The sequence below is a fragment of the Apteryx mantelli genome, chromosome 8 (genome assembly GCF_036417845.1).
Source record: "Apteryx mantelli isolate bAptMan1 chromosome 8, bAptMan1.hap1, whole genome shotgun sequence".
NCBI lineage: Eukaryota > Metazoa > Chordata > Aves > Apterygiformes > Apterygidae > Apteryx > Apteryx mantelli.
Genome location: NC_089985.1, coordinates 41,384,833 through 41,407,908, shown reverse-complemented (window position 1 = coordinate 41,407,908; position 23,076 = coordinate 41,384,833). Strand labels below are relative to the sequence as shown.

At 39.8% G+C, this 23,076-nt stretch overlaps 1 protein-coding gene across 4 annotated transcripts in view; it reads right to left on the bottom strand.

Moving 5' to 3' along the window:
- MIER1 (MIER1 transcriptional regulator) overlaps positions 1–23,076 on the bottom strand; it is a 43,997-nt gene that overhangs the window by 19,230 nt on the left and 1,691 nt on the right. For all 4 annotated transcript variants that reach the window (XM_067301379.1, XM_067301376.1, XM_067301378.1 and 1 more), the window contains exons 2-3: positions 6,941–6,965; positions 5,232–5,377 (exon numbers count right to left, since the gene is read on the bottom strand). In XM_067301379.1, coding sequence (XP_067157480.1) covers positions 5,232–5,330 — 99 coding nt within the window. In that variant the 5' untranslated portion in view covers positions 5,331–5,377; positions 6,941–6,965. The remainder of the gene's footprint in view (positions 1–5,231; positions 5,378–6,940; positions 6,966–23,076) is intronic.

Sequence of the window (23,076 nt, the reverse complement as noted above, 5' to 3'; positions counted from 1 at the left end):
CACACAATGAATTCATGCCTATAAAATGACAAGGCACACATTCATCATGTGACCAAAATACAGGTGTTATCCATCTCAGCGACGGATGAACAAATTTGCAGGTGGCTCCCAGAATGTGACTGGTTATCCAACCAGTCATGTAACACAGACGCTTGCATTTCGGTTATGTGCTTCGGAGGCGGTGTCAGTCCCTGGGGAAGGACTGCAGCAGACTGAAGGCTACCAAGATCAACCATGCAGCCTGCAACCCATTTCACACTCAGGTCCAAGACGACCTCAGGAAAGAGAGTGGCAGAAGTGATGCGAATGAATTACTCTGGCAGCCAAATAGGATGTGCGGGCCACACGCCATGCACCTTCGGCACAGACACAGAGTGAACACTCTCCTTATTGGAATGTTAGTTGAACTTTTTTTCTTTTCTCCCATAAAAACTGCCCGAAAAAATTACAGTATTTTGCACATATTTATGGAAAAAGAAACACACAAAATGTGAGACTGCAGCAACTGCTTCACACAGACAGGTAAGATGCTGATAGTTTTTGTAGGTACTATGAAGCTAGCTGCATGGCAGTAACTTGCCCTAATGCAAGGCAGTGCTTTTTACAGTGTCTCCAAAAGTTCAGCAGAGTAAGGACCAGAACTTGCACCATCTGGCTTGAACAGGGGTTAAGTCTTGTTTTGGGGGAGTTGCCGTATAGGGTTGATTCCGTGCAGTCCTACCACCCCGGCCACAAATACAAAATGATACAAATTAAATGCACTTTTCAATCTCTCTGTGCCTTTCTGCTTCCTGAGTGAAACAAAAATGAGGTGTGTGTGTGAGGGATCACCTGATATTCAGGTAAAGACAGTAGTAATGTTTACAAATACATACACATTTCCTCACTTAAAAAGAAAAACAAGAAGCTTTTAAGCTAGCTGTCTGCAAAAGCGCACACAATTGGAAGCAAACCCACTAAAATACACGCACATTTAAAAATCTTTATATTTAGAATGCTGGTCCACTCTGAAAGGCTATTTCAAATGATACAGAGAGTTCTCAAGTTTACTGGCGCCAGAACTGTTATCAATTGCATTCACTTTATTAATACAAACTGTTAATTGCCAGGTCTGCAAATTACTTAATCACTTTTAATAGCTCAGTATGCAGCCTGCAGGGGCAGTATATGGCTTCCCTAAAGAGATTTTTCAGAGCAGAAACTTTCGGAGGGCTTTTTAAAATTACCTCTCTCATAAGATCAAATCCTTTGTTTATTATTCGGAGATGAATGCCTATTCTCAATACTACTTCTTAGCAGGTAATTTAAGTCCTGACTGAGACTCCGATTTCGTAGCTGTCTGCTGACCCTACACTTCCTCCAATGAACTCTTTTACGAATTAGCCATCACTGATCAACAAATTTCTATTTTCTTGAAACACATTAATAATATCAATTACAAAAGGCAAATGTTGTTAGTTGTGGTGTGCGAAAATAAGTATATCACAGGGGTTATCAGGATTCGTTGTCTATTTACGTTATTTCATTTCAAAGAACTAAGCCATTAAATCACTGCTGGGCTAGGCTTTGGTAAGCTACATATCCAGTAGATGCAGACCATGTAGGCCTAAATCCTCTCACCTTCCCCCTTGACTTCTTGGTCCTACCATATTGTTTTATGGAATGAACGCGTACAGGCAGGGAATTTACATTTTACACTGTACAACAGACAGGACTGTGATCCTAATTAAAACCTTACAGTACAGCTGTCAGAAGAATCATATTCACGATACCAAAACAAATGTTCTCCAGTACATTTTGAAAAGTAATACACTTTCATTCAGCACTCCTCACCACTATTCCATTTGAAGATACAGACTGAGAATTAGAAAAATACTACTACAATTTGTAAGTGTGTGAGAATAATGTAATAGGCATGTTGCTTTATGTTACCTAGAAAAATGGTATTGTATTTAGAACATTTTTCTGAGGTAGAGCCTCTTAACTTGACATATCCCCTTATAATTCAAAAAGCTCCAAGTGCCAGCAACTCTCCAAGACCAAATGCTTTGGGTATCAAATGATGATTTCTGCATTGTTTTAGGATACTGTAAAACTAGGAAAGGTTCTTCCATCTGGAGAAGAGGTAAGTGAGGGGGAGTGACGTAACAGAGAACTATACCATAAGCAGAGAAGGTAAATATAAATAATTGTGCACTCACCTAATTCAAGAGCTCAGGGGCAACCATTGAAATAAACAAAAATAGGTTTAAAAACCAAGATATTTCTCAAACTGAATGAACTTACATTGTGCAACATTGCCATATGCCTTGCAGACACTAAGTTTATGTAGGTTAAAAATCAATTGGACAAATTCGGGGTGGCAGAGGGAAGAACACTGAGAAATATTACAGACAAAGAGACAACATCTGTTTCAGGTGCACCTCAACTGCAACCTGCTGGAGGCTGGAGGAGTATGGGGGGGAAATACTGCATACTTCCCTTGTTTTATACTCTTCCTCAAACACCTGCCCGTTGGCTTTTGCTCCTACTGGTTCTCCCTTTTAAAGAGAACAGGATGTTGATGCATGTCCCTAAGAAAACCCCAGAGCCCTCCATGAAAAGGAGGGCCCAAAAGGAGAAAACAAGTGATTATGGGGAACAACAAATGGAAAAAGGAGTCAAAGGCTTAAAAATATTTAAGTCACGCAGGGAGGCACCGTGCACAGCACCCTGACAGCGCTCACCGCTTCCTAAAGGCATCCAAAAAGCCAGTGTAAACCACCCGGTAGTACTCTGCCCACAGACAGGGCAGCACAAGGTAAAGAGCTAGGCCCCACAGTCATCAAATTCCCCATACCACACTGCCTCCAGCTGATGCCTTTTATAGCCAGCTTGGCTACGAGTAGGAGGAAACGAAGACTTTCTGCAACTTGGTGGGGCCTGGCCACTTCTTATATCCAAGAGAGAGACTGAATACAGTTTCTCATTCTCAGAGATTATGCAGCCAGTTTCCTGCATTTGGGATAACCGCAGCATCAGAGTATGACCAGAATACAAGAGATCTGCCCCACCATGCAAAAAAAATCACCTTCCTGATCACTGTATCTCCTGGGCTGTTGGAGAGACAATACTGGCTTAGTCAGAACTTTGGTCGGATCCAGTATGGATGTTCACACATAAGAAAATAGTATTACTGAATACACACGCCTGGGTATGACCAAGCACAGTCTGTTGCATCACATTCCAGATAGCTTTTCTGCCCCCCGAAAGTTCTTACCTTTCAAGAAATATCACTAAGAACCACCAAGTCCAATAATTCTGATTCCTTTCAACTACTCTTCCACTCCCAGGGAACTGTGTTTTTTCACACACTATAGCAGCATAGAGGGTGACTTCAGGTCTCGAGAGAGAGACAAGCTACTGCCATCTACACAAAAATGTATACACATACATCCATACACAAACGCAGGGCACTGCTCAACCTCAAGCACTAATGTATTACAGATTCACCAGGTTTTCAATCAATGAGTACCAAAAATCCTTACCCTCAGAGGAAGGTGTTACTTCTATGACACTCAGAAGTTAAATCATTAAGGTTAAAAAATCCCTTTGCAAAGCCTGACTGCCACTTTGTCTCTGAAGGAGCTGAACTAGTAAATCCAGCACATTCACAGCCTAGGGGGAAATCTGGAGGAATATGTGTAAATGACTGGGGAAAGCAAAGACAGGCTAGCACTTGTCTTGACAACAGTTCTGAGGCTTAGGTTGTCTATCATCCATGTCTAAGAAAGGGCATGATTTAAAAAAAAAAAAGAGAGAGAAAAAGTAAGCCTTGATGTATGGCCTGCTATCCCAGAACTAGAAACAACTACAGGTCTCTAGCAAGATCCCGTTGGCGTGGAAGCGTCTGAAGGTCAGTAAAAGATCTACCTGCAATATCCATATAACTTGCCCATAAGATTCTGTGCCAATTTGTAAAAACAACCTTCAGAGAAGAATAGCACATGGAGCAATCTGAATGCAAGTTATAACATTGCTCACTGTCCTTACTACAAAAATATCTGAAACGTGGAAAAACTAGAAACTTGCAGTCCCTACAACTAGGATATGAAGGAATAAATTGATGTCGAAATACGATTATAAACAAAGCATTGTAATGTGGTGATAAAATTACGTAATCAGATGTTGACTCTTTACAAAATATGAGGAAAAAAACATGTACTTTCAACTTAAGAACCGTATGACATACATGTGGAATTCCATTTCCCATTTAATCGAGATGAAGCATGTTTAGATTCACAATTTATTTATCTTTACATTTACAGTTTAGTATCAAACCTGAAATTAACAGAAAGAAATTATCATTTACATCTGAAATGTAGATTAAATGTACTAAATTAATTTAAAGCCGTATGGGTATAATCACTTACACTAAACAGGATTTGTACATCAAATATGCATTTGAAGATTATTAATGATCTGTTCTGGAAGCTTTTTCAGCCAATGAGGTCACAGACTGTATCTAAACTACTTCGGAATTTATAATGAACATACTTGTAGTTTAAGAATATTATTCTTGACAGAGGAGTAATTTAAAGCAGACATAAGTGACAGCAGAAGCTCAAAACACCAAATAAATCTTATACGCAGTTATTTCAGAATATACACGTTTTAAGATGTATTATCACTATTACCAATACTTGGGAGTTCTGATCCCAGCTCTGCTGACAACTTACTACGTGGCTTTGAGCAAACCACTTCATCTGTGTCTGTTTCCTCTGCCTTAAAAATGAAGATACTCCTATCTGCTTCACTGAAGTATTACATGAATGTTTGAATAAAAAATGCAAAAGAAATGTAAAATTATGGAATTCTTATTAAACTGAAATCTATATGCACTAATCAAGTACAAGTGTTTATTAGAAATAGTAACACTGGAACATATAAGTTTAGTCAGAGCGTACTTTAACTTATATTAGCTCTAAAATACAAGTCCTGTACCAGTAAATATAAAGAAACTACACAAGCACAGAATTATACATTATTAAATATTTATGTACCAGTTTTCTTGTCCCAGCTTTTGAGAATTGCAAATTTAGCTCGGCCCCTTCCCCCATCTATATTATTTATCTATTAGTGTTTTAGGGGCATTTTTTTGTTTTGTCCCAAATAGAGGGGAAAAAACCTGCACGTTTTTGTGCAAGACTGTGGGCTGTGGTTATGTTTTACGACTACTTAATGCTACCTACCCTGTTAAGATCCTCTATTTCAGAACTGAAGTTTGTTTCTCCTTCCATCATTTCCTCCTCTTCTAATGTCCGTTCATCATCAAAGTCATGCACCAGCATATCAGCTGATGGATCAAATTCATGGTCATCAGATGTTGCTGAACCTCCTGATAGAAAACATTTTAAAGATTTTTTTTAGTTAGATCATGGCCTCAAAGAGTTTAGTTTTTTATTTTGGTGACATTTTAATATTCAAATTATATTGAGAAACTAAAGTATCTTCAAAATCCCTAATTCACTTATCTTAGGGAAAGCTAATCATATTATTCAGAGGACAGTGAAAGCTGTCGTTTGGGTGATAAGAGATCATGGAAAAAAGAACCAGGAGTTAACCAGTCAATTCTCAAAGTACTAGAAAACTGGACATCGGGCCCCTAGTTAAATGCCTGTAAAACGTTCAGTTGTTGAAGACTCAATTCCTACATATTTGGAAGTCTGTCTGAATCAGAGTTCTACTGAGAGCAGAAATACTCATAAAAATATAAGCCTGGGCAGTTGTTTCTTTGATACTTTCCAAGCATTCTTTTTTACAACTACAAAGACACAACCTTACAACTTTTCCAAAATTTAAACTTCAAGTAAGCTTCATAGTTATGCAGATTTTATATATGATGTAGAATCCTTAGTTATTTTTCCCCATGCATTTTTCACAGTTCTTTGTAGAAAAGTCTGGTTGTATTTTGTGACAACAAAAAAAATAAATGAATGGATGAACGGTTTGGCAGATGCAGCACTTTGATATAATTTAGCAATACCTGATTTCTAATTCTAGCTCTGATAATATTTGTCCACGTGTCTCCTTGGACTATTTAAATTTCATTTTCCAAAGCTTGAAGATTGTATTCATGCTAAGGGTGCAAGAGGGAGGAAGGCTTAACTATATTTTGTAGTTTTAAGTGTTAAAGTGCAAAGTGTTAAAAGATTGTTTCTTTGAAAAAAATAAAGAGTCCAAGAGACAATGGCAGTCCACCTAGAGTAACTACTGAAAAGTTGTTCAACTACTAGGATGCCAAAAACTTAGGAAATAAATAACAGTATGTATAGTAGTAGCAAAGTATTAAAAAAAAATAAAATTACACTTAGGCTAATTACTAGACACCCAGTAACACTGAGATACTGGTACATCAGAAAATAAGCAGCTTTTAAAACAGAAGTCATGAAAACCCTCGTTTTTAGTAATCCAGTGAGGAAAAAAAACACTGGTTTTCTTGCCGCTTTTGTTCTTGATGCTGTTGCGTCTAAAAGCAATGGTATAACTAATAACTGAGAGCATACAGTGCCTTAACTGCCTCACTTTTTTGACTCTGTATTTAATTCTAACTCCAAGGGGTAGCCAAGCCTAGAGGGCTGGTGACGCTGCTGCAGGCTGCAGTGCTCTCGTCCCTGCCCCGACCCTCGCTCCCGCTGCGCTCCTTAAGGCATGCCAGCGTTCCAGCACGCGTCTTTGTGCAGCTCTGCCAAGAACAGAATCAGCTCCCCGGGGTACTCGACCATATAAAAACTCCTGCTGGCACAGACTAGAAGGAAGCGGGGACTGCTTAAACCAATATTGCCACTAATTTACTCATCAAATTTTATCCTTGGATTACTATCTGGAAGAGATCAGCGAGAAGAATGTTTCAAGGGTGCCCTTTTCCCTCACAAGTTTAGGAAATATTAAAAATATTTACCTGGGCTTGAAGACTCAACAGAAGGCTAAAAAAAGAAAACACAGGAAATTATTTTTTTCTATGTTGAATCTGTACAAACCGAATTCAATAATTCATCTGATACAAAAAGGTTATACATGAGCAAGCTACTGCAAATAATATATTTACTAATACAGCACCATAGCAACTCCGAAGCAACATAAGATAAATAGCATCCATTTTCTCCTTTATATATCTATACCTTTGCTCTATTTCAGGAAGAATAATTGGAAGAACTGCCCATTTTGAGATGCAGTAATTGAGTTCATGAAAGTATAAAATAAAGCAAATCATTCATTCCTAAAAATAACATTACAATTCCACCATCAGCTGAGTATGGCATTAATTGGTGCTACCGGCAGACCGGGTAATGCTACCTTCTCTCCATCTCTGCCTGCTCATTCCCACTCCTTCCTTTGTGCCAATACAAAACCGAAAACTAACAGTACTCATAAGTTAGTTTTTAAAAGATACCGCTCTGATCTAATTCTGTGTACTAAATTTCCTTTTCTACAGCTCAGATATATGCCAGATTACATTGACAGTGGAAGTACAGTTTAAGATAAGTTGTTCTTCATATTTGAAACTACATGCTATTCAATACCTAAATTCCCTGTTTGTATTTCAATTAAGATACACAAATGTAGAAGATGATTACAAGTCACAATGAGGATTCCTCATAGAGCAAAAGGAAAAAGCAATTTCATCTCAATCTCTAACCCAACTGTGAGAAAAGGCAGAAATTATTTTGCAAGCCAGACTTTCTTCCGAGGTATTATTATAACACAAATAAATACAAATCACAGACTACAAAACAAATATATTTTCTGCAGTACAGAAAAAAATCCACGTTTCCACAACAACCTTTATGTAACAGAGAGATCCTTTGGCTACCGTGCTTGGTAACCTTATAGTTATAATCAGAATGAACAACTTCCATTATAAAATTCTGCTTTCCTTTGCTTATAATTTTGTCAATCTTTAACTTCCTGGACTGATATTCATATGTCAAACATGCACCTTCATTTGTTTTGAAAATTCAAGCAAATGGTTCAACTATTTTAAGAAACACTATCTAATGGACTGGTTTTTTTCAACATTAGAAAGACTGACCTTTTACTTTAGAGAGCTGCAGTATCCCTCTCTCTGCCACATTTTGGAAACTGAGATACTGTTTTATATCAAGGATATATTGTATTACATAATATACAATGCTGTCTTCATGAAAACCTGCCTGCATTAGGCCAAGAAATAATCTGGAAAACCTCAATTTGCACATTCACAGTAGATGTTTATGCATAATACTGTATCTAGATTGTACTCCTACTGAAATTCAGTATCTGTACATCTGGAATTATATTCACAATTAAAAGAAGATATTATATTAAAAAATGGTAAATTTAAACTCAAGTAAAAACTTGTATTACTGTTCTAAGATTTTCTAAAGCACTTTCCTTCTCCTTGATTTCACCTCATAAGGCCAAGTCACTTGGACAAGCCACTTCCACCCAAGACACCTACAGAGTGAAGCAAAAACTAAAATAAAAAAAAAAAATCTGTGTAATTATAAAATTTTTATATTAGCAATTTTTCTAAGAGAGAAGAAATACCTCTTCTTAGGAATCACTAATCAAAATTCATTTACATACAAACATTTTAAGAGAGTCTGAAGTGTATAGATGAAAACTCAAAATATATTTGCCTGTGTCAAGCAGAAACTGGTACATAAGAGGGGTAAAAACCACATCTTCAATGTTTGCCTGAAGGGAGGAGAGAGATACAATAGACAAGAAGTTTTGCTCTCCTAACATCACACATCCTAAAAAAAATACAGACTATTGTTCTCAGGTAGAGGCGCTGCAGTCTATTTTTCTCATACCTACTAATATCCAATTATTTTTAGTTTATGTGCAATATCACTGCTGACTTGCAATAAATATGTTTTTAAGTAGTTCACTCTAAAAGGCAGTACTGCGCACAACAGCCAAGACTAACCATATCTGCATCATTCGGGAGACTGAAATTCATATAATGGGTGAGCATTAAAAACATTTTTGCCAAATTAAATTCCACAATGCCAAAGGAAGCTTCACTAATGACTACAGCTTAAAAAAATCTTTCTTTTCAAAGAGTATCTGAACAAATTCCAGTGTACAATATTCCTAGCACATATTGAACTAAAGCTGAATATCAAAACCAGCCTGCAATGTCCCCTGTCAATTTGGTACGTTGGACTGTCTGATAAACTTACAAAACTGGGTAATACATAATATGCAATACACAATTATTAGTGTAAAATAACAAAGTCTTAGCATATTCTTTGCAAAAATCACAGGCGGGAAAGCTAACAAATTCAAACTGCTTATTTCTGTCAGACAATGCTGGGAATAAAGTAGACAACATTACATGTTCAGTGCAAGGAAAAATAAGAGGAAGAGAAACATCATTAAGAAGTATCTCAGAAAGTTTTAAAGTAAGGACCAGGTCTCCATTAATAATTCTCACACAACAATTACAAATGAAATGACCATTTCAAATGCAGCTCACAGCTAACACAGCAAAAGGAACCAGTATCATCGAAAGAGAGTTCACAGCAGAAACACACCTGATGCTAAACTGTTCGTATTAACTGCAACAACCTAGCAAAAGTGAAACAAGGCAGGCAAGAACATCCCCAGAGTAAAGCAGAGATGCTTCTGCACAGTCGGTGGCTTGTGCCGAAGTCAGACGCAAGCTGTGCAAACCCCTACCCTCTCCGGAGTCCCAGTGTCCCCTTTTAAAAAACTACTGACATAGTACAGCAGTATCACTATACTTTGCATCCAGGTTTCTGCAAGGTTCAAATAACAACTCATCATTACAATATAGGCTGCTCTCACAAAAATCAAGGGACTTGAATACCAAGTTGCCCTAAAACAGAAAGAGGAAAGCAGGTAAAGATAAGAAGAGAAAAAATATCCCCATGATTTACATTGAAAGATATTCCAGTAATGATTCTACCCTCATAGAACAGAGAGCTGGATTTAGTGACTCATAAAGCCCTTAAATTATTCTATTTTGAGATATAAACCGTGTTTTTTAATAAAAACAAACCCTGCAAATGCCATCCTAAAACTATTTTTTCTGCCTGGCTATTAGAATGCATAATTATTAGAAGGCTCTCACGTAAGCTAACACTCCTGATGACGAAATACCTCCTTCCAAGATTCATTGCATTTATTCACAGCCAGGTTATCTCTAATCTAGTGTTAACACTATTGTTAAGGCTAAATAACTGCTCTCCTTTCCTCCTCTTATTTTTTGATGTGAAAAAGGCATTTCAAAGAGACTCTCAGTTGGAAAACGGTTTCTGCTCCCATACCATTTATAAATCAATAGTGTTAGTCTCAGCTTTGCAATGATAACCAACCTGCAAATTCTGGCTGGACCAACTATGGGAAAGACACCCAGGCCCAACCTGGGAAGGAAAGTTCTGGGGAAAAGTCTTAGGTCAGAAGGAAGGGCAGGAAGAAAACAGAGGTTATAAGCCAGGTATAACGGGAGAATCAGGCAGCTGCACCTCCAAAACTGTAGAAATCAGGATGGTCAGTGAGAAGAGGCTCATAGTAGGATTATACTCATGTCCTGAAAAATAATTGTAACTTAGAGCACAAGAGCAATCATGGAAAAGCAAAAATAACTGAGACTCTGCTACTCTGCTTTCTTTATAGCATCAGCAGATGGGACACAGATCCTGAGGGAAAGGTAGCATTCAGCTTACTGTGAATTAAGGGTAGCATGAGTTTCAGCAAACAGAATCTAGCATGGTATAATGGTTTAGCCCTCAAGGGGGCAGGGAAACGAACCCCGAAAGCACAGCTTCCCTTTCAGCCATTGCCAAGGACTTGCCCACAGACAGAAAGACTTGTAGAAGCCTTGCATAAAGGTGAACCTCAATTCGGAAAAACAGGTTTCCTATGCTGGGATCCTCAGTAAGTACTATAGGGTATGCTCGATACCCAAGCTCTACAGCCAGGCAGCATCCTTTGGTTTTATCTATACCTTACATGTTTTTATATATGTATGTGTGCATATATATATAAATGTTGGAGCCTGTTGTTTCAACCCACCTTGAAGTTTCTGTTGCCCTTTACCACTTCTCAGAATGGAAAAGGAAAAACAACTTTCACTTTCTCTAAAACATTGATTATATACAAATTGTCTGGTGTTACTTTCCAGTAGCTGAGAGGGATCAACCTTAATAACTCATCCTGAGCTTGCAATACCAAGTGTTGAGGGAGCCGGCCAATGTCATTGCAAGGCCTCTCCCAATTATCTTTAAAAGGTCATGGTGATTGGGAGAGTTTCCAGAGGACTGGAAGAAAGCAAACGTCACTCCGATGTTCAAGAAAGGCAAGAAAGGGCATCCGGGGAGCTACAGGCCAGACAGCCTCACCTCAATCCCAGGGAAGGTAAAGGAGCAACGAATCCTGGATACCACTTCCAAACATATGAAGGACAAGAAGGTGATTGGGAGTAGTCAGCATGGATTTACCTAACAGTCTTCCATGACGAGATGACTGGCTTGGTGGACAAGGGAAGAGCTGCAGATAACGCTTATCTTGACTGTAGCAAGGCTTTCAATGCAGGCTCCCACAACATCCTTTGACAAATTGATGAAGTAGAGACTAAGTGGTCAGTGATGTGGACTGAAAACTGGAGAAACTGCTGGGCTCAAAGCACGATCAGCAGCACAACGTCCAGCTGAAGGTCAGCCATTAGTGACATACCCCTGCCATTGATACTGGGGCAAGTACTCTTAACACCTTTCATTAATGACCTGGACGCTGGGGCAGAGTGCACCCTCAGCAAGTTCACAGATAATACAAAACCAGGAGGAGCAGCTGATACACCAGATGGGTGTGCTGCCAGTCAGAGGAACCTCAACAGGCTGGAGAAATGGGCAGAGAGGAACCTCACGAAATTCATCAAAGGGAAGTGCAGAGTCTTGACCGCAGGGAGAAATAAGACCATGCACCTGTACAGGCTGGGGGCCAACTGGCTGCAAAGCAGCTTTGCAGGAAAGGACCTGAGGGTCCTCATGGACAACGAGTTGAACATGGACCAGCACTGCGCCCTTGTGACAAAGGCGGCAAACTGAATCCTGTGCTAAATTAAGAGGTGTGTTGCCAGCAGGTCACCTCCCTCGATCTGCTGGCAACGCTCTTCCTAATGTAGCCAAGATGCTGTTGGCCTTCTTCGTCACAAGGGCACAGTGCTGGTCCATGTTCAACTCGTTGTCCATGAGGACCCTCAGGTCCTTTTCTGCAAAGGTGTACTGTGTCCAGTTCTGGGCTCCCCAAGAGGAGAAAGTCTCAAAGTGGAGCAAGACCAGTGAAGAGCCCCAAAAATGATTAAGGGACTGAAGCATCCGTCATGTGGAGAGAGGCTGAAAGAGCTGGGATTGCTTAGCCTCAAAAAGAGAAGGCTCTGAGGTGGATCTTATCCATGTGCATAAATACCTGATGAAGGAGGCATAAAGAAGATGGAGCCAGACTCTCCTCTGTAGTGCCCAGTGACAGGACAAGAGGCAATGGGCACAAACTGCAATACAGGAAATACCATTTGAAGATAAGGAAAAAACTTTTTTTTACTGCGAGAGTGGTGAAAAAATGAGGACATGTTGTTCAGAGAGGCTGTGGAGTCTTCATCCTTGGAGATATTAAAAACCTGACTGGACACACTCCTGAGTAATCTGCTGTAGTCAACCCTGCTTTGAGCAGAGGGGTTGGACTAGACAATCTCCAGATGTCCCTTCCAACCTCAATAATTCTGTAACTAAATGTTTCAATACCTATTAAAAATGGAACCTTCCACAACGAAACCCTTAACCGTTGAGAGGGGACACAAAGCAATACTGAGGCACAAAGAGATCTCGCAAGCAAGCTTTAAGAAATGAAGTTCAGCTTTCCGTATTCTCAAATAGTGTGGAGAACACACCATTGCTCAAGAAAGCAGACAGCCTTTCCCATCAGCTGGAATACTGCTAATGCAATCACCTCCTTCACAGCCTCAAAAGCCCTGCTAAAATACTGCAATGCCTTTGGAGTATTAGACTCCATGACTTTTTTGCCAACTCCAAAATATATATATCCAGTACAATCCTAGTCTATGGAAGGAAAAAGAAACAAACTCCAAACCAGAAAATTTTCAAAAGCCTCCAGAAACAATAAATTGGCTTCAGACTACTTCACAGAATGGATACAACCCTGAAAAGGTTCTAGCTCATTCTTCATCACAGACTTCATAGGCAACTTTTAGGAGAACAGCAGTAAGGTCTCTATTCCTTTCTTCTAACTTTTGCCTACCTGATCTACTTAATCTGTCCTAGTTTGTAGATGATAATCTCCACATTTCATATGTCAATCATTCTGTCATCAATCATTTTCTGACATCATTTTCTGCCATCTATTTCTGGCTAGATGCAGTTTCATATTACATCTAACCTAAATTAATGGTCAGCTGCGGCCAAAAGTAGTAGTCTGACCTCTTCCCACCACTTCACGTGCTTCTGCCACTTGTGTCAGGTCCAATCGGGAAGCAGCAGCATGAGCTGGTTCAGCAAACCAATCTCACAGAAAACTAACACTAGTTTTCCATCCTATCAGTAAGCCAAACTGCCTCATCTCAGGCTTTCACAATTGCTAGACATGCTGTAAAGAATCCAGAGCATGGGTTTGAAGCTAGACACATGGAGGAGAAAGGTGGGTGGCAGGAGATCAGGAGTAACTCTTTCAGTGACCATCTGTTAGCACCAAACCTAAGGTGAAACTGCATGCCATGATTAAGAAGTTGTTGCAAGACAATTACTACAGTTCTTGATTATTCAGTCTTATTTCCTTGCCTCCAAGGAATCATGATTCTGGCCAGGGTAGAACAGATGGCTTTTAGGGCATTTGCTCATAAAGATTTCCTGGCAGTAGTTAAAGATCATATGGCTACATTGGTATCATTAGATCTGAAGTCCTAAGCTATGGTATGTCAATATAACAGCAATTCCAGTGAAAAGGATACCCCTATATTTCAGTGGCTTTCAGCTTTCTGCTGTAGCAATTCAGACAAGTGCAAAGCACTTTTTTTGCCTCAAGGGCATTCATGGGAACAAAGAGCTGCTACTTATGAAAAGATAACAGTATCCAAGAATTCATACAATATACAGGTTGACACACACAAATTGTTCTATGCATAGAGCCATCAAAGAAGATAAACAGTGAAATTCAGGAGAAAACAAGTGTGCAATGGCCTGCCCAGAAGGTTTGTTGTGGATTCAAATGAACCAAAAACATTCATGAACTCCTAACTCAAGAGCAACTAGGAAGAACGAAAATGACCAAAGGAGTCCTGCTGTATGAATACATCATTGAACATATTTGTTATGCTCCAAATAAGCAGCTTGAAGGAAAGACTAAATCTGACACATGAAGTATATGTATTTCATGGTGAAGTGAAAAGGAAGAGACTGAGCAATGAAATATCAAGCTTGGGTAGCACTAAAAGAATCTCTCACCATTTTTGCTCCATGTGTATTTTTAGGAGTCTCAGGAAGGACATGTAGGCTAGGTGTTTCCAGAAGGTTAGTGGCACTTACAGCAAGAACTGATCCAAAAGATCACATCAAATGCATTTTCCAGTGTATGGATACAGCTATAAACAGAAGTGAACTAGGCTGGGTCTCTTTCAAACACCAGGGGACTGGAAAGCAATGAACCTAACAGACATGTATCAGATACAGAAAAATACCTACCAAATCTACAGTACAGTGCTCTTCTGACAACAGAAACTGACTGGACTTTGGGATGTCCGTATTACAAAAATTTATGATGAAAGTTAAACAGTAAAAGTAAAATTGAATTGACATTGTGATAGATTTACTTAATGCAAACAGCCTTCTGGAGACATTATCGGTTTTGTGCCACTTATTTTTGAACCTGCTACTTCAGTAGCTGAAACACAGGTATGCTTCAAAGCAACGCTCTTTTTTGCATGCTGGCAGATTTTCATTTCTTATTCCAAAGCTTTATAGCTGCTTGGACTGGAATATGATACTCCAGAAGTGAAAGCTGTGGAAGTAAAGCACTGAGTTTTCTCTCTCTACATTTCTCCTACAGCCTCCAAAGAAGCACTTGAACAAAACTGGCAGGACACTACATGGATTCACTTCTATCTACAAAACTACAGTTTAAGCGTTAACATCTTTCTTGATGCTTAATGTAATTGATTAATAATGAAACATCTTGAAATTGCAGTATCTGCATGCAGTCTCTACAAGACAACAGCATATATATATTCTTTTCAAATTTACTTGGTTAGCTCTTATACCTAAAACACAAACTAAAATTTAATTCTGCCTCTATTGATAGCAATAAGCCTGACAAATTCATCGAGTAGGTGCTCAGGCCTTTTGAATTCTGCTACAGAAAAATACCAAAATTAACTTTGAAGTTGCAGCGGCTTGTTTTAACAACATTTGGGGTACAGAAAACTCCTATATCAACTGGTAAACTAAACCTTAAAAATTAACAGTATTACCTGTATGAGGCAAGAATCATTGTAACAATACAAAGAATGAAGAATGAGCAGCTGGTGGAGAGTATCTGTAATTACTTCAGGAGTAGCCCTGTATCTGGCTTCAGCATCACTAAAGCTACATTGCACTAAGCAGACTAATTAAAAGTCTAAGTAAATTACTGATTTGCAAGTAGTAATGTATATCCTGTTCATAAATTACAGATTTATTCCCAAAACACTGATATAGTTACATGAATAATATTCAAAGACTACATAGAAAACTGAAGTTTTGAATAAATGTGTTTTAAACACTAGCTTGTTACATCCTACAGCTCAAAGTATTTTAGAAGAGGAGCTCATCAGCTTAGAAATCAATCTGTAAGACCCATGCCTACACTGTTGAAGTCTTAAGAGTAGAATGTGGCAGCCATTTAATAAGCTCTCCAGTGAGCTAAGCTGAATGATGGCCTGGAGAAAACAATTAGTTAAAATGGTGAAGAACATCCTTTACTCAAGATGATACATTTCCCTTTTCTTAAACAGGTATTTAAATGGAAGGGCTTACAGTCTCCCATCCTACCCCTCTCCCCCTTCATCGCATGTCAAAATAATGTGCCTCATTTTTATACCTTGGAAAGAATGCAGTAATATATTGAAGCAGGAAAAAAAAAAAGGCTGCCCTCTCATTTCAGGGTTTTACATGTGAACACTTCTATAACCAAAACTATAATGGCATCCAATTCCTTCTGAACATGAAATGAAAGTCTTAAAGTACATGGAGATGAGGTCCCCCTCCCCCCATCTGATTACTAAATGAGAAAATTCTGGTCTTTCCAGAACAGAAATATTAAGTGCAATGTTTCAGCTTGCAGATCTCAAACATGTACATCAAAGGCTTGAAACTGCCACCTTAGCAAAGGTCCCCTGACTTTGCCATTTCCTTCCTAGTCTTGATTATACTGAGGCAAGTTTCAAATTAGCATTTATGAAAAAAATATTTCCCCATGAAGATAGTCAAATACTCTTACAGTTTGCCCAAAAGGCCGTGCAGTCCCTGTCCCTGGAGGTTTTCAAGACTATAAAAACCCTGAGCAGCCTGGTCTGATCTCATAGCTGACCCTGCTGTGAGCGGGAAGTCGGACTAGAGATCTCCCGAGGTCCCTTCCACCCTAAATTATCTTGTGATCCTGAGGTTTAAGATTTTCCAGGCAATCTTGAAAGACTACTTATTTGCTCACTTTTTCCCCCTTCTTCTGAGAACGGAACTGGATGAGGTTTGGTTCTGTTTATTACTACTTCATCAAAGAAAAGAACAAAAGGAATTCAGCCCGAGTTTTTCCGGAGAAACTGACGGATCAGTTTCAATGGTGCCTAACTGGCCAGACCTGGGAGGCTGGATTTTACTGCCGCTGACTCAGTCCTCTGTTAGACTACATCAGTCTCTTCACCAGGCAAGTCTGGAAAGGGGAGGCAGATGATACACAGGACTTTGCAGGAGATATTAACCTGGGTCTTTCAGTCATTTGGTTTGCAAAATGGCTTCTTAAATCTGTAGTGGCACACCTGAGGGGAAACAAACTGCAGCACTTCTTAAGTAGTCTTGTTAAGTCAGTTTTACCAGTGAAGTCACAGTATCATAAAACCGATCCTACAGATATCCTGAATATTACAAGTACTCATGAAAAGTCTTAAATAGACAGAAATTTTCACATGTCTAACAAGAGTAGCAGCTGCTACTTAACAAAAAAAGAAAAAAAAAAGCAGCAATTCAGGGGGAAAACACAGAACAAAGATGTCAGTTGATGAATCTCACTGGGGTGAGATCTAACTATCTCCAGCCAGCTATCTGCCCCACACTTCCATCAGAGGTTATCATGCCATAGCAGGTGCAACAAAGTGAATGTGCACCCAAAGTGAATTTGTACCAACACACAGGCTTCCAAAGAAGGATGCTCTCGTGCTTTATTTTCTGCCACACCTGATACAGGAAGAGTAACCCCCAGCAGCTTAAAAATCCCTGAAAAAATCCCAAGACCGTCAGAGCAGCTTAGAGGGACTAACTACCTCGCCAGTCTGAGCGCTCATGCCCAAGGTGAGCGCAGGCCCCGGCCAGAAGCACTGAAGAGGAGAGTCTGCTACAGTTTTCAGTGCTCCGAGTCATACGAAGATACGGCGCACCTCAGGGTGGCAGAAGTGGCTTCTATCACTGGCTGCTGACCATGCTGCTGCCGAATCAGCTGCTGAACTCACACGCTAACTTAACATGTTTATTATACAGTAGCACTGATTTGCATTCTCCTTGGAGCAGAGCAGACAACTGGAATCAGGAACCACTAGCGATATCCCAAGGTAGCCATGCCCACTCATGAATCAATCTATATTTATTTACCTAAAGGAGCGAGTCATCAGAAGAACGAGACGAGTGCAGATGCTGTAAGGCTAACCGGGGAAGACAACCAGGCAGAAGTTGCAGGCAAAAGGGAATACTTTAGCCGGCAGGACTCTTGCTCAGGTGGACAGAGCATTACGCTCATGGGAACTTCACCAAGAGAACTCACATTTTCAACTATTACAAAGCTTGACCACAACAGCAAGACAGAGGTGGGTACTCTGACTAATCTGAAACACACACTTTCAACAGGACATCTCCTAACAATTCGGTATTGATTTCCATGACAATGTACAGCATCTGTCTCAACTTGTTGTAATACCCTGGTATTTCTTAATAAGCAGAAGTGGAAGAGTCTATGGAGTGATCATAACCTATTGTAGGATTTCAGATGAAACCAGATACTGTCACACGCTAAGGACTGCAAGAAAACCTTCTTATGCACCATTTGTCACATGCATGGATTAACAATGAATTGTTAATACAGATTGGGGCTTCTGGCAAGAAAAAAGCTCAAAATGAAACAACTTTTCAACAATTTCACTGTTTCCCTAAAATTCCTCTGCTGTATTAGAAATAATTGTTAGCCCCAGGTCGCAAAAGCACAAACATCTATATTCTATCACACACAAAAAAGCCTATAAAATGCATCTATTACAATGGAGAAAAATGTCTTTTCCAATATTAGAAAGCCAAAATTCTGAATGGTATTATCTTATCTTCAACAACTTGTTAGAAAAACTAAGGGAACACAATCAGTGAACATAACCAACTGCTTTGGAGTTGATATTCTTACCAAGGAAGTCAGAAAACTGAATTCCCACATCTATGTTAGATTAACAAATACTGTGAATACTGTAATGTATTCTACAAAACTGCCCTAAAACAAGGAATATGACAATTAAAGTTAAGATCAAATGGGAGAAGAAAAATTAATGCTCAACAGGATGGACTGATTTGAATCACCAATTTTAATCATGACTTAGATCAGTTAGCAGGAAACCTCAATTTAATCTATTTTGATCTTATTTTGTATCCAGACATTATCTAAAAGGTCTGGCCTCACTGACTGTTAAAACATCTCAATTTGCAACCACATTAGTGATCATGCCAATTTGACTACTGATTCCTAAGAGGAGGCTATTACACACTTATGCATATTATACTGAAGCAATAGCATAGCTTAATAACTTTTTTCCCCACATTCTTAATCTTTGTTTCTTTATAAGGAAACAGTAGATCATGCATTTCTTAAACATTGTGTCCTGTTTGAAGACATTTCAAGCTGCATTTGGAAACTAGAATTCAGTTATATTCACACCATTTTAAAACTCTTCAACTGAAAGAATTATATCGTTCAGGATAAAGGAAATTTCATCAGGTATTTTGAATTTAAAGATGATTTTTTAAAGCCCTGTCAATGTAATGAACTGATTTTCTGGTCAAAAGCAACTACATTTTCAGAAATCCCAACAATGTTAAAGCGCACTCAAGCTGAGTCAGTTTAACAGCTAACTGATGCTGACAGAGGAGTGGTCCCGCTCCTCTCTCTGACATGCATGCCCCAGCTTCTTCCAATACCTGTCTGACCCTTTAGGGAGCCGATTCAAATTGCTGACCCCACAGAAACTCACTCTGCAAAAGGAAAAACTAAGTTCTCATTCCAATAGGTCAGCAAGCTGAATCACCTCAATGAGAGGCAAGACAGACACTAGGAGCTGGCATGAAGATGGGTCAACTGCATGGCCAAGAGTGCGTAGGAACAGGACCGTATTTTTCAGCAACATTAAAAGGTCAGAGTTCCACAAGATGAGGATGCTGTCTGAGAAGCCAAGTCAATCTAAGCTTAATATTTTTGGAAAGAGGAAAATTCCATCCTCCTCCACCGATTCCTGCAACTGGTTCTGCTGTCCCATGCCACCCCTCACACCAGCCCTAGTGCTTGTTAGGTCTTTCCATCAGCTGACACAACTAGTTATCCTGCAAGAAGCTCTTCACTTTTTGGTAGGTTAGCATGCTGAATCAACCTGCAGGGGAAGTCCAAGGAGCAGAACCTTCACTTTTTGGCAATTAGGAGCTGCTAGACCACCTCAGCTGTTGCCCATCCTCCTTCACCCATAGGTAAAATCAGCTGGACATCTAAACCAGGCTATGTCAATCTAAATCAGGGCTATTATATCATTACTCTCCCATCCAGCCCCTGACCAAACCTGACCACCCACTTCCCCATGCACCAGCCCTGGTATTTGTCTTCTCTTTAGCAAGTTAATTAAAAAAAAAGAAAACCACTATTTTTTTCCATTAGTTTCACCAGTGAGTACCCCAGCAAGCACCAATTGCAACATGATTGGTGCATGCCATCATGAAACAAAACAAAGTAATAACAGAATTTCAGCACTTCTAAAAATTACAGTTGGTACTTAGCCGCATATCTTTTCAACACAAAAGTCTGACCTCAGCTCTTCAAGTTTTTGGAATCGGTAGATCTTATTCCCACTTACGTTTTATTCATACATTATAATGGATGAATTATAAACAAAAAACATTCTCTTTCAACTACTAGTCAAGCTTTTAAGTAAAAATCTTTTCTTCTCAATGGACATTAAAATATTTGTATTTGGAAAAAATACGTACGTATCAGCATTTGCTACACCACAAAGACTCAATAAGCAGCTTAAAGCATGGTTTTGTGACATTCACAAAGCCTGAGCTGATCTTAAGTTAGAGATGTTTTCTTTCTGATTATGACTAGGAAAATATTCTAATGTGTTGGAATGTTAGAACTCAAACTGATAATGTAAGCATGCTTCAAAGTAAATTGAAACCCTAAGCCAGTTAATTATCCCAAATCTAAAAATATTTAATGTAAATTCAACATCCAAGTTTTTTTGTCTATGTCCCATTCAAACTGGTAAACTTCTACAAAAGTGAAACAGCATTTTTTTAAATTAGTTTCACTTTCTGGATTCATTTACTTAACAGGCTCAGAGTTTCTGTTTGAAGAGCTTTCCTGTCAAATTCAAAAAGTTTTGTATTTATATTGTTTATATTTCAAGTTTTATAGCTCTAGCATTAAAGCCTTGCTGACCCTCTAGAATGTAATAACTTAAGATTTCTCCTCACTAAAAGATGAGTTCTTGTGAATACCTTCTTAAGAGCTGGCACAAGATTTTTCCACTGGGGAGGGAGGGGGGAAAGGGCAAGAGGCACAGTAGCAGCATTACTTTTCACCTGCATTTTCAAACCCAGGCTGGGCACGGATCCCTCAAGTTGCTGAGGCAGCCAAGTCCTAAAGCTGTCGAAGTTATTATTCTTCCCTAGCGCACTCTCAACACAGCATTAAGCAGCATATGACTTTCCTAACACACCCTCCCTCTAGCATACCTAGCACGCCACCACGTAGTGGCAGTCTTCTTCAGCTCCTCCAGGCAAATGGTTGATACTGGGGCTTCAGGGGCAATACTGGGTTAAGGAGACTTCCCATCCTGTCCCCTACATAATTTCTGACTTGCGCCAAGAACCCATTTCAGGACACTGATCCTAGTTTAAATCACCGAAAGAAAATGGTTTTTAAATCCTGAGTGGTTTCCCGGTTCAGTATGCAGTGCAGCCATGCAAACAGTTGTCTGCACAATTCAATGGATGTGAACAAATGTCAGCCAAGCCCGTATTGCTGCTGCCACCCCTGTGTCCCTGAACTCATCCCATAGGTGGATCACGGCTTGCAGAGCCCCTTTATATTGCTCCTGCCCCTTAGTCTGAAATAAAGAAGCCACAATAGGACAAAGAACTCGTCTTAGCTTTTCTTCGAGAAAGCATAACGCTCAGGGGAAGAAACCTCTTCCTTCCTTAGTAAAGTATCACGACCAACAAGCAATAAAAGCCTTACCCCTTGGAACAACGTCCATAAAGTGAGAAACAATACGTGTTTGATCTCCATACCCCACTGACTTTTTATTGCTCTCTGCAGCAGGAATCCCCTACAACTCTCAATGCTATCACCGGTATAACCTCAGTACAAGTACGTGACAATACAGAATAGGAAGTAATTCAGCGTACTGACTGTGGCTCTTTAGCAATATGGCGAACTTCAGCTCACACCAGAACAGAGCAAGCGTGAACATTTCACAATAATGCTGCCTTTAATTAACAAAACTTGTAAGCAATTGGTGAAACTTGAGACAAAGATCCTGAATACTGTGATGCCTAAACTAGCACACGCCCCAATATCTTTGTCCAACATTAGAGGTTACAGAAGTTTAATAGCCGCATTTTTTTAGTCAAGAAATTACTCAGGGATGAGACCTGTGATTCTCTGCCCCTCGAGATACTGACAAAAAGACAGTTCCTTTTAAGATTAGATGAGTACATTCAGTACCAGTAACAGGAAGAAGGCTACATTAAAGTTTCTACTTGGGAGGGAAAGATAAGACAAATTTAAGTAAAAATTCACACAAATTCAGGAATCGCAAGGGAAGAAGAAAGAAACTTCATCTGTAAAATATTCTGATACTGATACCTACCTCTCCTTCCCGCCCTCCCGACCCCCTCCCCCCCAAGTCTGGCCGGAAGAAACGTCTGTCCCACAGAAGCGATTTATTTATTTTTTTATAGCATACCTTTCAAATAAGCATTTCCAATTCATTTATCAACACCGTTCAAGCAACAAATTACCTGAAGACTGGAATCTTAACGATAATTTGAAGGAAAACTTAACGAAACATCTATTTATCTGCCCTAACCTGTCCCGTAAGAAGCAAAGCAGCTGCTCTTCCAGATCCTATGTGTGTGTGTGTGGGGGGGGGGACAAATCCACACCTCAGTAATCAAAGGCATATCTCACTCTACCTCCCACCAAAGAAACGGGGTCAACAAGCCTTTTCTGGTTTCCCGAAACTGCCCCGAAGAGTCCTTCGGCCTCTTTCAGGCGGCAGGTCTCCCCCCCCGGACACGGGAAGGGCTGCTGTCCTGTCGGTATAACCACTCCACCTTTGTCCTAACGACTACGAAGAGATATTTGGAGAGAGCGAGGATGTGTTTTATCCCCCAGCAGCGGTGCTCCGATCGGAGCCCAGCAGGAACAGCCCGCCGACGCCGGGACAGCGGCGGGAGCTGCCGAAAGCAGCGGCCCCCCCCCCCCCCGCCCCACACACACACCCCGGAGGGGCCGCCCCGCGCGGCC